Source organism: Sceloporus occidentalis, unplaced genomic scaffold (assembly GCF_023333645.1).
Source record: "Sceloporus occidentalis isolate IW3139 unplaced genomic scaffold, rSceOcc1.0.p SCAF_166, whole genome shotgun sequence".
Classification (NCBI taxonomy): Eukaryota; Metazoa; Chordata; class Lepidosauria; order Squamata; family Phrynosomatidae; genus Sceloporus; species Sceloporus occidentalis.
Window position 1 is genome coordinate 1,283,697 of NW_028317146.1, and position 16,226 is coordinate 1,299,922.

Consider the following 16,226-nt stretch of genomic DNA (forward strand, 5'->3'; position numbering starts at 1 on the left):
TGTGTGAGATTTCTGATTGGCTGAACTGTTTCTTCCGGACACACCCCACTTTTGGAGGCGAAGTTGCCTCCCATGCTTTTTTGGTGCCCCTCACTAACCCGGGACAAATCCCATTAGCGGACTAAAATATGGGCACAAAAATCGTGGGCTTCCTGATCTTTACATATTACATTATACAGGACAGTCAGGGGTTCTCCCAGTCTGTAGACAGTGATTTTACCTTCACCCTCCCAGCAGGACAGAAGGAATGCTTTTACCAGCCCATGAAGAAAGATGCAACACTGGAGATAGAGTATCAGGTAATCTCTGGATCTGGTGAAGGTGTCTTTAGGGGTTATAGCTGTATACTATTCTCTGTGTACTTTTATACATATATACATAGAACCCCTAGCAAAAAAAGGAGTTCTACGCAAGCCCTTATATAAAATATATTATTTTATTATACAAAAATTTGAATCCTAAAAAACTTATAATGCATTTCATTGTATAGACAACAGAGGTTTGTTTAAGAAAATAATCAGAGCATATGGAGGCAATATGGCTATATATATATAAAGTGTCTTGAGTGCATGTAAACCATCATAAGAATTATAAAGTGCTGAATCATTCAAGTATAATTATATCTTACTCTATATAGAGTGCACCTATCCATTCTGTAACCATCAAAAACATTTTTTGGTTAAAAATACTCACTATGGAGTTAATAAATATTTAAAGCACTTATTGACATTTATAATAAATATCCAGGCAATTCCAAAATTTAGAATAATATTCAAGAGCAATATGCTCCTTACCCATATTGTCATCCACTTCCCCAACGCCGTTTCGGTTCTCCTTTGTCAAGGGGTCGCTTTTTTTGCTAGGTGTATAAGTTTACAGGAGTTCCCCTGTTTTCAGGATGAGATCCTTTATACATGCCACAATATTTATACCGTTATGTTATTTGTGAAGAGTGTGGTAGGATTCTTTTGTGTTATAATATATACATAGAATCAGAATGCTCAGTTACATCTTTACACCTCTATAATAAGACAGACTTGGGTAACTAGGTGAGTAACGCAGTATGGCATTGCATCCTTTTCAAACTGAAGAGCTCGGTAACGGCTTTAATGGCGTTTTAAAGCTCAATTAACGGCAAAACACCAACTTACCATCAAAGTAACATACGCTGTTGAATATAATTCATAACCAGTGTCACGCCCTAGAGGCAATTTTACTGCCATTTTGCCCTTATGTCCTTGAGCCGGTTTTACTGCATTATACCGAGATTAGCATTTTTGGAAATGTCATGTAGTCTAATACAGAATCTGTGTCGATTTGGCCCCTCAAATAGTGATTTTCTTTTCATTTTGAAACAAAGGCAGTTTCCAGTACATTTAAGTTTTGCAATGAGCTGAAACAAAAGTCAGGGTCAGACTTTAGGTAAGGCTCAATATATATATGTCCAGAGCCCTATTTAGTCCGGGACAATTGGATGCCACCATTTCTACAGCTAAAAAGGCAGCCAAGGTGACAATTCTTCATGCTCTCGCTACCATTTATACATCCTGCACTTTGTATTGTTTTTTTATGATCTGTTTATTTTTTCTTATGGTTATGTTCTCTTACCCAACTTGTATCTCATTTTCTCTGGATTTGCTTTGCGCATTTAAATTATGGGAGCTGCGTTATGAATACCTTGTTGCTTCTTTTGAGGAGTTGTTGCACAATGGGCCATATGCCCAAGACCCAATTTTGGGGCCAAATGCAGAGAATATGTTTTGCTCCATATTTGACACTTCCTCCCAGGAATGCTGTCTACAAATTATTCTTAATGACTGCCACATATCACATACATAAATTAACCAAACAGAGAAGTTCATTGCCTTACCAGCAGATTTGTATATCATAGAGTATTAATGTGTTAAAATTGCCTTTTATAATGATTCGTATTTTGTGTAAGTCAGTGTTGTAATTTGTTGGGGAGGAATTGGGAGCTTTCCACTTTTGCTGCATACAATGTGAAATCTGTAGTCTGATTTCTTTTTTTGATCAGGTTTTGGATGGTTCTAGCCTTGATGTTGACTTCACATTGTTATCGCCATTTGGAGATGTTCTCATCTCTGAGGAACGTCAATCAGATGGTGTCCACACGTAAGTAATATGGTTTAATGAGCAGTGGATTGGGAGGGTGACCTTACTTGAAGCCTCTTCTACATAAACTCTTCTTGCACAGGGTGGAGACGGTGGATGGAGATTACCAGTTCTGCTTTGACAATACTTTCAGTCACATGTATGAGAAGGTGATATTCTTTGAATTGATCTTGGATCACATGGGTGATGAGGGAAATGAACAAGAGGACTGGAAGAATTACATTATAGGCACCGATATGTTGGATATGAAGCTGGAGGACATATTGGTAAATCCTATCATTTTCATTCACAATATATCTAAATAATTGTTAAATAGACATTGTGTCAACCACATACTCACACGTCCTGATTGGTTGTTTGCCACGTGCGCATGAAAAGGGAAATCACACCATTTTTTATTAGATTAACAATCAATTTTCAAAAAGTTTTCTTTAAAAACTATTTTTAGAGAATTTAATTCTTATTGTTATTAGTAGCTGGAATACTGTGGATTGTAGATTGCCAACTCTTAAAAAGGTGTATTGAAAACCTGAAACGCATGAAGTGGTGTCACATATGTTTTGTCTTTCTTTCCTTCGCAGGAAACTATTAACAGCGTGAAAGGAAGGTTGAGCAAAAGTCTTCAGATTCAGACACTCCTGAAAGCCTTTGAGGCACGCGATCGGAACATCCAAGAGAGCAACTATGACCGCGTTAACTTTTGGTCTACCTTCAACTTGGTGGTAATGGTCGTCGTGTCGGTTATTCAAGTATTCATGCTACGGAGTCTCTTTGAGGACAAAAGGAAAAGCAGACCATGATCATCTGTGGGACAATAACCCAACTTTCAGAAGAAAAAAAAATAACTGTGAATTGAATAAAGGATTTTGGTTACATTTGGGCTTTTCATCAATATGAATCAGTTACAAATTGTAAGTTGTTGTTTTTTAAACCAAGAATCTTTTTTTTTTTTTTACTCTCTTCTGTGCTTCGGTGAAGTTTAGGACCTTTTACCTCTTTGGAATGATTAACATATGTTGCACAAGAGTACATTTCATATGACGTGGTATTTGCCCTACTTAGTACTTGTTTAAGATGACATTCTTCCAGAAAATAACATTTGTGGAATCTTTGTTTATTATGTCAGAGTACTAGCAACATATGTAGTTAAAAGGGAACTGTGGTATAATAAAAGTCTAATATACTTTTTAAATGTAAAAACATGAATGCATTTTTTCCTGAAACAATTGGGAAATCTCATAAAACATTGATTCATGAAACTGACAGTTTTTAAAAGAGATGGACTGGACTTTGAAATGCAACATTTAGGGGGGCTGTTATAAAGGTAGGTACTCCCCCTCCCCCCAATAACAATACAAAAACTGAACATTGGCCCTTAAAGGTATTCCTAAGGTCTATGTGAGAACGTTTCTCTTCCATGCCAACAATATTGTCCAAGTTCATTTAGTGTAGGTTTCTTAGGGAGATACAGATCCCTATGTATCTCAGGTATTGAAATATGACTTGTGCTAGATGAGAGTTTAACGCAACATTGTACAAAAGTTGTTCTAATTTAAGCAGCTGGTACCCCTACCCCTTATATGCATTCTGGGGCATAAATAACTGATGACTTACTATCCCAGAGAAAGATTCACACAATTAAGCTCAGACCGCGCTGAAGCTCAATCCGTTACGTCTTTTCACCAGGTTGGACCACTGTTTTTCTTATGTGTATTGAGTATTGAATGGCTGCCATGGTGGCACTTTTATCTCTGAGTTTGGGACAGCAAAGCAACTCAAAGATTTACTGCGATGCCATTAATAGATCAAGTCCATAGAGATGCAATGGAAGGCATTTGGCCCACTGAGCCATCGTGTAATGCTTGCAATTGTACTATATGTGCAATTTATTTGGAGGGAGGGTAATATTGATCAAACAATGGAAACAAGTACATAAATGTTGGAGTTACTAAAGTATAACACACATAGCATTTAATGATTTGCTACTAACCACCTGTGGCCCTGTTACTCTTCAGTCCATATCTCGCATACACCTACATAAATAGTTAGCACATGTGTATTTTTCAATTTTGTTTTAGTGATCAGAGTCGGAATATCTGCCTTTTTCGTGGTGACTATTGCCGATATTTAGCAGACCTTGTGTTTAAAGAAACCCCATCTGCAATAAAGCAAATATGAAATTCATTTCTTCTCTGCAACAAACCCACTGAAAAGGCATGGGCTTTCTCGCATCAAATAAAAAGAAACTTCAGCCATCACTTTTTATATTAAACTTTTTCTGTGCTTAAGTAGTGTGTTTTTGTTTGTTTACAGTGTGCCGAAACTGAGAGATACATTTATGAGAAATTCCATTAAACAAAAATGATCCAGCAGAGATACCAGAATCATTATGCGCACACATTCTATTCTCAAACATGGTTTGAGTATCTAGAACATTTGCCATTGGGTCAAAAACAAACACTGAAGATGATCTATTCTAAAGTACTTTAATGACATACAGAGATAGTAAAGCTGTTAGAGGGCAGCAATTTACTTCATCGTAAATAGGATGAAATGTCACAATCAGTGGAATTTAGAATAAAATAAAATAAAAAAATCATCTTATGAAATGGACATTAAAAATGTACTGTATACAATTTTTACAAATGTGTATGTGGAAATTTATACAATAGAAAACTTGATCAGTAGATGAAGGGGACATTATGATGCCAGCATTGAGACTACAGGGCCCATTAGCCGAGAGGGAGCTGCAGTGCAATCACACGTGGTAGGCCACGGTTGCAGAAGTACTTCCAAACATCTCAGTAACAAGGAAAAGAAAAATGAGGAAGAGTAATGTCAGATCCTTAACCCTTTGAATACCACCGTCGTAAAAAATTTATTCCTCTGCACTCCTGGGAGAATTCTGTTACATATACATATAAAAATAAAAAAATAGCACCGACTCTTCATGGAGAAGAAAACTAATTTTTTGCCTAATTGTTATGCCCGTGGACCAGTTGGGCCGTAGTCCTGCTATTGGGCAATTAACTGCACCAAGAAGCCTGAGGAAGAAAGCTGTTGTGTAAATATTGCAGCCATTACGGAAATATTCTTTGCATTTGTAAGTTTAACGGTTCCATAAAATAGTAAAATATTGCATAGATCACTTTATAAAAAATAAAAATCCCACAAAAACAAGACTAACTACTTACAAAATTAATCTCTTAAATACATTTTGTAAAGCAACAGTACCAACCAGGCTCAAGGATACAGTAAGATGTGTGACGGCTACTTATTTGCTCGTAGTTGATTTGAGATTCTGGGATCTTTCAGACGAGTCTGTAAACAGCATTTCTGCACCAAAAGTACTTTGGCACAGGATGGGGTCTTAATCTGCCATATTAAATGAAATATAATCTTTCTGGGTTGATTCTTTCCAAACAATTGTGCATAAATCTTTCATGCGGCTTTACAACATTTTTTAAAAAAAAAAAAAGTCTTAATGAGAAAAACCTCTAGCTAGGTCATTTTATATCTCCAACCTGAGAAGTCTTGGAAACAAGCTCTTGATAACAGTAAGAAAATTCAGGGGTCTATTAAAGTTAAACATTTGAAAATTAAAAACTCCTTTATAAACTACAAAGGTACCCCTAAAAGATTTACATGAGACACAGTTTTTGCATCTCTGGTTTGTAAACAAAAAGTCTAACAGTGTGTAGTTTCCAGACAAACAATATGAATTTAGAGGCGCCAGGTGGATGTTTTCTTATAGATTTGATCAAGGCCTACCTTAAGCATTAGGCACAAGGTGTGCTCTCTATAGTATATTTGACATTACAGAAAGAACATTCGATAAATGCCCTACAGTTCCTTAAGTATTCACAAAGTGGCAGATACCAGATCTTTGTTTGTCAACCAGACACCCAGATATGATTATGCTTTTGTAAGTAATCAGACCCCCTCCCCACCCTGACAGCTAGATGTTACCATTTCTCAAACCTGCATATCCAGTGGCACTGTCACTTTAAGAGACCCCAAATAAGTGTTCTTGGACTTTTTGAACAAAATTATTTAAACAGCATTCCATGAACATAAAACCCAAATTACATATAGAATAAATCAAACAGAACACTTCATCATGAAATACTGTAAACTGCACACCATTCTCAGATATGTGCACTGTTGCGGATATTTGGTTAGAAGCGAAGGTTCCTCTCTGATAACCAGTGTCAAAATTATTAGCAAATACATTAAAACAGACCAGAATGGAACACAAACCCCAGACAAATTGGACCCACCCCAAAATCACATTGGCAGTATTTCTAAAAGTGGCCATGTAATCCATAAACTTGTATCAGAGCCATTACTCAAGATTAGTCTACCCACATACAGCCAGAAGTCTTACAACATGCATATCTGAAGACATGGCAGGCACTTTGGCTGAAAATAAATGGGTTAATTTTTTTTCTTTTCTTCAAGGAACCTTGATGAAGTGGCCATTAAACTGTTCAGTGGTCAAGAAGCAGTCGCACCGTCCCATTCTACAAGGTACTGCACCTTTCCATCAGGTGTAACTCGACGTGCAAGCACACGGTATTTTTCACCACATGCTATTCTACCTGCAGCACCAAAATAGCTGGTAATGGAATTTTTCAGATGATGCATCTGCAAATCCTGGTCAGTTAAGTTTTTTACAATATCTGTATTGAGTCCAGAAACATTAGAATCTTCTTTTCCTTCATCAATTTTTCCCATGTCTGAATTGTGAGCTTGCAGAGCTTTACGTGGATGGCGGCCTCGCTTCTTAGGTAGTGGCAAAGTAGCTGACCAAGACCTCCCTGTGCGTGTGACTCTTCTGAAGTCTGATGGGGGGCTAGAGCGGAAAAAAATAACACTCAGACAAGGCACTAAGACTTGATTTAAGAGAAAAATAGAAAAGGAAAAAAAACAAACAAAAAAAACCAGCATTGGTGATCAATAACCGAAACCCAAACAAAGAAATATGACACTTTTAGGTTGCATTGCTTACCTCCATTAAGGGCTCACTTTCTACCTTTGTCCCAATGTCCAATTACCCTATGGTCCCTTACCGTCTAATGTTACAAACCATGCTCCATTGTTATGTACTTAGAGTCGCACTATGACATTGACATGCATTACAGTGTACTAGTGTAAAATAAATACAGGGGTTATTGCAATATAAAATGCAAACACCATATTCTATAAACATGCTTGGGAAGGGGAAAAATAAAATCTTTCACGATAAGCAACAACCCATTAAAAAGGCTGCAGCTTACTATGTGTTGTTACCTAGAAACAGAAGTTGAGGTAGTTTCTTTTGAACTGGAAGCACCACTGGACTCCAAGTCTACATTTTGCGAGAAATTGGTAACATCTGTTTTTCTGTTTGGCAAAAAAAAAAAAAAAAAAAAAAAAGATTTAACATTAGATTACAAAATTTTATTTACACAATGCAGTTAAAAAAAAGCAAGGGATTGGCATCTTACCGAGACTGATCTTGTAATTCTAATACAGAATTTTCTGATACCGCGGCCGTTTCTGTATTCTAGAGACATAAGCCAAACGTTAATTAAAATGTACAAAAGAGTACAGTTAGTGGAATGAAAGGAAGTACAGTGGTGCTTTTTGATTTAAATATTGTTTTAATCAAGTTCATCAATTATGGGTACAAAACAGCCCCTGCAGCCCAAGTGCTCAGTTGTTTTAGATATGAGTTTATTGACCTGCAGTTCCAGATAAGGTCACAAGGCTTAAAGCATCCTCTCTTGCAGAGTCCTTCTCGTTTCCTTCCATGCAGTGAATAGTCATAAAAACATAGGGATGGCAAAGTGTATGGGACTATCAGTATGCACCATGCATATTTTGGGCTCTTTAGGGAGGTGGTGTTCTTTTAGATAAATGTTGCCACACTTTTAGAAACTACAACAATGTATACTTTGTATAATAATGTTACCTGTTTATAGCTCAAAAATATCTTCTAGGATGTGAGCATGTATGAGCAGGGTGCGCCTCATTTTGCAAGCACTAATTAGCTCCTGTCAACTAAATGCACAGCGCTGCATAATGATGATTTTGCTGATCTTAATGTATTCCAAAAAGCCAATCATTTTATTATATTAGAATATCCAATAAATTACACATATATACACACACACGCAGCTGGTGTGTAGTTTGACTTCTACATATATAGTCTAGTATACAGCTTTTTCCCCAGGATGAGTAAATCTGAGATATATCCGAGATATTAAAGAAATTGCAAGACTATGATAAAAAAAACCAAAAAAAAAACCAAAAAAAAAACACAACATACGCTTGCCAATATGCATGCAGTACTACTAGCTCTTTGCAATAAGGTCCCTTAATAAACCGGAGATAATCGATGTGGTGCTTGCACTTACCAAAACCTGCGTCTTGCACATTTCAATCTGCAAAATTTTTCTTCTGTGAGAGCCTGGAGGTCGACCTACAGGTTTCCTCTTTTTCACTTCACCATTTGTTACTTCTCTGTAGAAATAAAAAGAAATAGTAAAGTAAATAGTAAAGATCAAACAATTAATGTAAAACAGTTGTATTGCATTACAAGACACTACCTACTGTGACAAGTTTCTGAAAGTTCCTTGCATTAAGAAGCTTAACCCCTTTAGTCCTCTATAGACGTACCGGTACGTTCATAAAACGCATCTCAAGCAACCCCTATGGACGTACCGGTACATCCTGACATTCTTGTAGCGGCAAGAACACATCTGTGCTCACGGGAGATCAGGCTGTCAAACCAGATCTGCTGCCTGATCTCCTGTAACAGCCGTCAGCAAGTCGCGTCACTGCTGACGTTACCCGAAAGGTCATCGGAAGACAGGATATCCACTACAAACACAAGGCGATTGTGGCATTTTAGGGATTAATATCTGTTTTGTACAGGGCTCTGCTGCTGGTGTGATTGGTGGCCAAATAGCTGCTTAATATATATGAGAAAAACAAATGTTCTACCTGCTGGAAAAACATGCTAGTTAGAAATTATAAGACATTAAAAATAGCTGAAGGTGAACACTTGATCAGCCATGAGAATGATGAAGTATGCTACAGATGAGACAATTACTTACTTTGTAACAGGTACAAGTTTTGAAGACTTCCTGCCCTTAATCTTAAACTCATGAGAAGTGCTTTCTTCCTTTTCCATTTTCACTGCTGCATTTGGAGGAACTGGGGGGACACGGATTCTAAGGCCAAACAAATGTTTCTTTTTCTTTATTTCTTTCCCAGACATAAACCTGTAAATATAAGAGAAAAATCACTCAATAAAAGCCCACTGTTAGTTAACAGACTAACACGAGAAACCCTATAGAGCCAGCTGAAGAAAAAAAAACGAGGGGAAAAAAAACACTTTGTTTTTATAACCAAACATCATACAAGTATGTTAAAAAATAAAATGGAAATAGGATATTCCCCATATTTCAATAAAAATAACAAAAAAAAAAACTTACATTGTTTTATTTTCATTCAACGCCTCCAGAATTCGTTCATATCTCTCTGCTTTGGGTGTGTCAGCAAGCTGAAAATGAAAACGGATTAATAAAAAGATTTCTATGATTATGCACATAATTGCATATTAAGTATTAGGGTAGTCACCTGATATATATACTTTATGTTTAAATTGTTTATTCATGAAAGATGCATGTCTATTGCACAATTGTTGCTGAACTGGATGTCAGATGAGACAAGTACAGGTAACTGTATGAGATCCTGCTTTTAAAAAAATAATGTTAAGGACAATAACCAAAAGGGAAGAAAAAAAGTTATTTCATTGTCACACTTACCTCACCAGGGTGCAATAGATCCCAGTTATCATTTATGTATGTAATTAGTTCGAGCTCTGAATCAAAGTACTTCTTCTTATGAATTACACTTAGATTGTAAAGGGAAAGGTGTGCTATGTCTACCCTAAAGGCAAAAAAAACAAAACAGAACACCAAATTTGTTTCACTTTTATTCCCATAGATCTCAAGGAGCACTATTAAACTACTTATAGATTTTGTTCTCTGTCAATCTGTGTAATCATTTTGGAGATACTTAGTTATAAAACATCACACCTTTGTTATTTTCAATAATAAACCGTATGCGAGTCGTTTCTTTCCCTGTCATGGTCTTTTGAATAAGAAAAATTAAGGAAAGAATAACCAATAAACTATTAAAAACTGCAAAATCAACAAGCGACAAAAAAAAAAAAAAACGGGAAAAAAGGGAACAGGCAAAGACTAATTGTTTTCTTCCAATTTTCAGCAGACAGGACAGTGGGTGCATTTCCAAAAACAACAAAAAAACTATAGTTGAGCTATCTGACAGGTATCTCTTTTTTTGAGGGGGTCCAGGGATATGTAAATTTTAACAGTTTAAAGACACTGCTACAACGAGGAACTCCCATCATACTGCTATATGCTTTTTTTATTGTCCTTTTATAAGCGATATATATTTATGTAACATTTGTCTCAAACATCTCATAACCAGTAACTTTTATTTACTGTCCATTAACCCGTTTGCGACGCTAACAGGCAAAGTATCTGCTGGCCAAAAATAAATTTGCAAAGATACTCTGGAACTTCCCCCTTAAGACTCCTTAAAAAAAAAAACCCCAAAAAAACATTTCTACGTTAAAATGTAATAAAGCATCTTAAGCGTCTTACCATCGTAAAGATAGACGTTTGAGGTATTCTGGTCCTGAATTGCAGACTGAACAAATAAATGTATAAAATCTGTTGAGAAGAATGCAGTATGAAATTATAGCATGAATATTCTTCAAATCAATGTTCCATTGCATTCCCAAATAACGCAGTCTCAGGGCATTGGTAAAGACCACAAAATAAATAATTTCAACATTTAGAGCACCGCATTTAAAATGAAATTAGTTATTTTAAAGGTTTGCTTGAGAAATGTATCTCAGTTCAGCATTACTGGGTAGTTTAACCCCTTAAGGGCATAGCTGTTTTTGTATGTACCAGTCGTGACAATGGCTTTTACATTTCTGCTGTGCTCATGTTTAGCTGTAATTTACTGTAATTAATTTAGTGTACCCACAATAACACACTCTTTTTCAATACAAGAAGGGCTTTCTTTAGATACCATTATGTAACTTACTATAATATAAATACTGTGAAACAAAGAAAAAAGGCTGACTTATTTGAAAAATATTTTATCTACGAAAGCTATTTCAAATGCCATTAACTTTGTCAAGATAAAGCACTTTTAAAGCAAGTTTATCCCTTGATCATTATATATATATATATATATATATATATATATATATATATATATATATATATATATATATATATATTTTCTTGTTATTTTTGGGGGCTTTTTACATTGTGTTTGAACCGGATAGTTACCCTGATGGTGGTCATCACTGTTGCATACTTTTTTCACTTTAGCAGATTTTCATTCATTTTTAAATATTTTACTAATACAATAGAGCAATCAGAGGGGGGCCCTGTTGCAGTTTCCTGTGTTGCTGAATGCCTCGATAAAGCAACGTTTGGGAGAAGAAAGATCTTTGATCACTATCTAAACACGTTTAAAATCGATGTGCCAGACACGTCAATTGTCCTCAAGGGGTGAATGTTCATTGCTAGTCTCATTCTTTAGTTATTTTGCTGAAAACTTTCATAGCTTACCTGTCACCAAAAAGCATCGGTTTTTGCAAGCATTGCACACAGGCTTCATGGAACCACTGCTTACATTTGCAGCACTGCAGCATCTTTAAATACCAGCTGAAATAGACAGTAAACAAATCAAAAGAAAAGCAAATGTAAATATGCAGCCTATCACATAGAAAAGAAATCCAAACATTGGCAAGTACAGTAATTGCTTTCAAATGGGCGCCTATCATAGTTTCATCTATACATTGCACAAGCCAATTCACTACTGTACCATACAGTATCTGCAGTACATGCATAATATATATTTAACACAAAATATATTCAGTACCATTGCCACCTTTTTTTTTACAATCATGTTTGTATTTTCATACAGAGAAAATCAGAATATATATAACATTAGTGTGTGTGTTACTGTATGGTTATTGTGTAAGCATATTTTACATTTTATTAAGAAAATTACAAACCATTACATTGGGTAAGGAGGGCCCCACTCGTAAGCTTACAATTATTTATTCAAGTTCATCATACTTTCACAAGCTATAGCATGAATACACAACACCTCTGCTGACTGCACCATACTGAGTACATTGCATCAGATTCACTCCACTTAAAGCTCACTGATGATCATGCTGCTCAGCTGTCAGGTTGGTTACCTCAATAAATAAATAGCGTTTCATTCTGTAAGTCATCAGTTTTGCAGTAGCTGAAGTTACATTTCACTTACTCTCCGGGTCCTCCACAATAGCAGTAGCATTGCTGTGCATTGGTCTTATGGCCTATATCCCATTCCAAGGCTTCTACATTGTAAGGTAGACTCTGCTTCATGACTTGCAGGGCTTTGGCATTTGGACCTTTTTTCAGAGCTCCTCCCCTCTTGAATCAAGAAAATTACATAGCATTAAACATACCACAATGTGTTAGACTATATGTCTTAACCCACTCAGTAAGTTAATCAAATTATGAGTTTATCTACAATACACAGGAATAAAAAAAAACCAAAAACATGCATTATGTACCAAATGTAATTTTTCCACAAGTACAGTAGTTATGTAGTTTTCATGTTATAGCGATCAAACTGTTAAGGGCAGGCAAGGGTTAACTGTAATATACATCACAATCTGCAACAATCACTTGTTTAGAAACAACTGTGTATCTTCAACACACCTGTTTCTAAAAAGTTGAAGAATCTGTTGGACAGCTGTAAAGAAACGGCCATGTGAGTGATTACAAGTCCAAACAAATGTACCTTGCAGACAACACCACAACCCAATGATGCTGAATAACTGAGAAAAAAAAAATCAGACCTGTTATAACAACTCGCCTACCTTTGTTGTAGTGGCAAAAACACACTGCCGACATAGCCATTTCTCATCTGTGTCTATAATGCCCGGGTCGATCTTCGGAGTGTGGCACAACTGATGATAACCTAACAACATTAGAACGTATTTTAAACAAACTGGCATAACACAACCACCAAATGTGACAAAACCATTGCAATAAGTCACACAGTAAAACCAAGAACTACATAGAGATGCCACGTTTGCCACTCAATTAACCATTGCATACATAATTATATTTAAAGCAGCACAGGTAATGTGTTAAATAGCATATCTTGAAGCAGAACCCTTGTGAAGTGACTGATTTGTCATGATCAACAGATATTGCGCTATCATACTAACATGAGGTATGATATGGCACTCATTCCCAAACTCCATTATAAATAGCCTAAGGCTTCCCATTTCATGGGAAATGAACATTTGGATATTAAACAAACAGCAGCTGTTTTAATATTGGTACGAATAATTGCTGCAAATAAATACATATTAAGCCAAAGCAGTGAAATCACACATTTTACCTTGTCCACATTTGTCACAAATAACAATTTCATTTGGTGCATCAGAATATTCTTCTTGGCATATTGTGCAAACCATTTCCTCGCTTTCAGCAGCTCCTGGAAAAAATAAAGAGGTTTGCATTTTTACTTCACACATGCTTCACCACCAAAAAATTACCAATAAGTTAACATATGACAAACACAAGGTGGGTGTTTAATACACGTGTGTGTATACATATACACACACAGGGCAAGGTCCTCAAAGTGGCATTGTTTGCTAACTAATGAAAATTAAAACTCTCAAAGTATAGTTACCCGTCTGAATGTCCTTCCAGAGCACCCACGATTTCGAGCCGTCTTCAAACAAGACAAAGCAGTTTTGTCTAAACTTATTTATCTGTAACAGATGTAGATTCAATGACCAAATGCTTTTGTGATAAGTGAAGAAAGCTGTAGTTAAGATAATTTGATGTAGTATTTATTTAGTCAAACCATCCACAGACCACCAAAATAATTTCACAACTAAAATTCACCTTGTGGGGCTTGAAAAGGAATCTATTAATAGAACAGCCAAAAAGAATCAAATGGCAAAAACTTACATAAAGCCAGAGATCTGTTGTCTTTATAGAAATATAACAAAACATAAGGGGAAGAAATACAGCCACGCTTCTTGGTTTACAAACAGGTAGAAACGTTATTGGGTATTTTCCTGGATGAGTCAGTTCACTTTATCAGAGGCAATATGGGGGCATTTTAACCTAAAAAACCCCATTGAGGATGTACCATGAGGATGTTACATCTTCACCAGGGAAGCTTACTAATATCAACCCTATGGACATATGGGGTCTGAAAGTCAATGTGGCAGAGCCAAGAGATAATAGTATTCTTTCAGTTGTTACACATGCTCCAGGAAGCACATTGCAGCTTCCCCGCATGCTAGTAAAAACAGGAAGCGTGTTTTTTTTCCCCCCCTCTAAATTAACCGAACAGTTTACGAGGGCAGAAAAAAAAAAAAAAAAAAAAAAAGACTTTTTTTCTCCCGCAACACTGAAACAAATATGATCTTAAAATTAAAACAGTTTAATATCCCCTTTAAGAATGCATAAAAAAAGTAGTACTCAATATGCATTCTGCAAAATAAAAAATACCTGACCTGCACTGCCGCAGCTGCCCTCCCCTATGGTCCAATAGTTATTGGGTTCTTGTAGTTTGTCCACTTTTTTTCCTTCTATTGCATTGAACTAAGAGTTTGCAGTAAATGTTTGGAATCCACAGCTACCTGGCACGTGTTTTGTTCAACCATAGTTTGATACTCATACACAAGGTATAAAAACTCCAAGGGCTACATCAGTACCAATTGCAGAAAGATAGTAATACAATTCAAGGCCTTTGTAACTTTCTTATACAGCAACGTAATGCGGATATTAAATCATTTATTAATTTGTAGAATAATAATGAGTACTAATTATAATAAAAAAAAAAAAAAAGGAAACCGAACCTTTTTGATAGTTCCGAGATAAAACAATCCATCTGACCATCTTGCTAGGACATCTTGACCTTCTTCAAAGTTACACACTCGTCTCTTGGATTTCTGTCCATGCCGTACAGACAGCTTGGTCAAGGACTCAAAGGTCTTCAGACGCCGGTGGATAGGGGATCTTTTGAAGACCAATGAGTTGCCCACAACAGTTACGTCTCTATTTGGATAATAACAGATTTAACAAATGAGAAACAAATACAACTCACAAAACAGATTGAAATATATATTTCTTTAAAGCTATTTTGCTTGCAAAAATGATAGCAGTGTTAACCAGTTAGTTTTACAACAGCTGAAAAGTGAACACATCAGGTTTAACTTATGCCGTTTTAAACACTACAAACATATCGTGCAATTCCCTGGAGCAGGCACAAGCCCCTACGGCTTCCACAATAAAGTGCCAGAGGTACCGACACAGAATGCCTCATCTTAGTCTAACCTTCTGTAGCTGCAGACTCCTTGACTTGATGATTACTTACTAATTAAAGAAATCAGAAAACTGAGTTAGTACCATAGGGGATGCAAAGATACGCCGACGCATTCAAAACAGATCTTAAGAACGTAATAATTGTAGATACTAATGAACGTCATCGATCCCGGCTTCCGCAGATGCCAGATTGTATAATACCAATCATTTATTAAACGCTTCTGGTAAAACCTGTACAGCAACACACTGTCATCCTTACATAAAAACAGGACTAAATAATATCATTTACAGCATTAACATAGCTTACCTTACCTAAATTATATAATACACATTTCAGGGTAACTACAGGAAAAACAAATAGAGTTCTAAGGAATGCTATGGTCTGCCAAAATAAACTTTATTTTGTCATTTTTAATGTTTATTTGCTGCTTCTTTCTGCTGACCTACAACAGTTTAAGCCGTGACGCAATATTGCACGTGGATTATTTTTTCTTACTATACGTTCACTATTTGAATGAATTTTACAGCAGATAACCATTCGGCCCATCTCTGCTGATCAGTTATTGGTCTAATCTTAGATTGAGGATAACTTCATGCTTATCCCACGCATGTTATTACCGACTATCAGCCTCTATAAAATCT

The 16,226-nt window shown here is 36.1% G+C and overlaps 2 protein-coding genes across 2 annotated transcripts; one reads left to right on the plus strand and one right to left on the minus strand.

The window, feature by feature from the left end:
• The first annotated feature begins 128 nt into the window (after positions 1–128).
• Positions 129–2,933, plus strand: LOC149279433 (transmembrane emp24 domain-containing protein 5-like). Its single transcript, XM_089501209.1, has 4 exons — positions 129–299; positions 2,036–2,133; positions 2,216–2,399; positions 2,715–2,933. The coding sequence occupies exons 1-4, from the start codon at positions 129–131 to the stop codon at positions 2,931–2,933; spliced, it is 672 nt and encodes a 223-aa protein (XP_089357335.1).
• Positions 2,934–6,630: 3,697 nt separating this feature from the next.
• LOC149279434 (metal-response element-binding transcription factor 2-like) lies at positions 6,631–15,313 on the minus strand. The gene is made up of 14 exons (XM_089501188.1): positions 15,119–15,313; positions 13,936–14,017; positions 13,642–13,737; positions 13,112–13,212; positions 12,511–12,659; positions 11,802–11,897; positions 10,815–10,883; positions 9,951–10,074; positions 9,618–9,685; positions 9,237–9,404; positions 8,529–8,640; positions 7,623–7,681; positions 7,426–7,518; positions 6,631–6,988 (listed from the first exon to the last, which is right to left on the minus strand). The coding sequence occupies exons 3-14, from the start codon at positions 13,715–13,717 to the stop codon at positions 6,631–6,633; spliced, it is 1,473 nt and encodes a 490-aa protein (XP_089357314.1). The 5' UTR covers positions 13,718–13,737; positions 13,936–14,017; positions 15,119–15,313.
• Between the last annotated feature and the right edge of the window lie 913 nt (positions 15,314–16,226).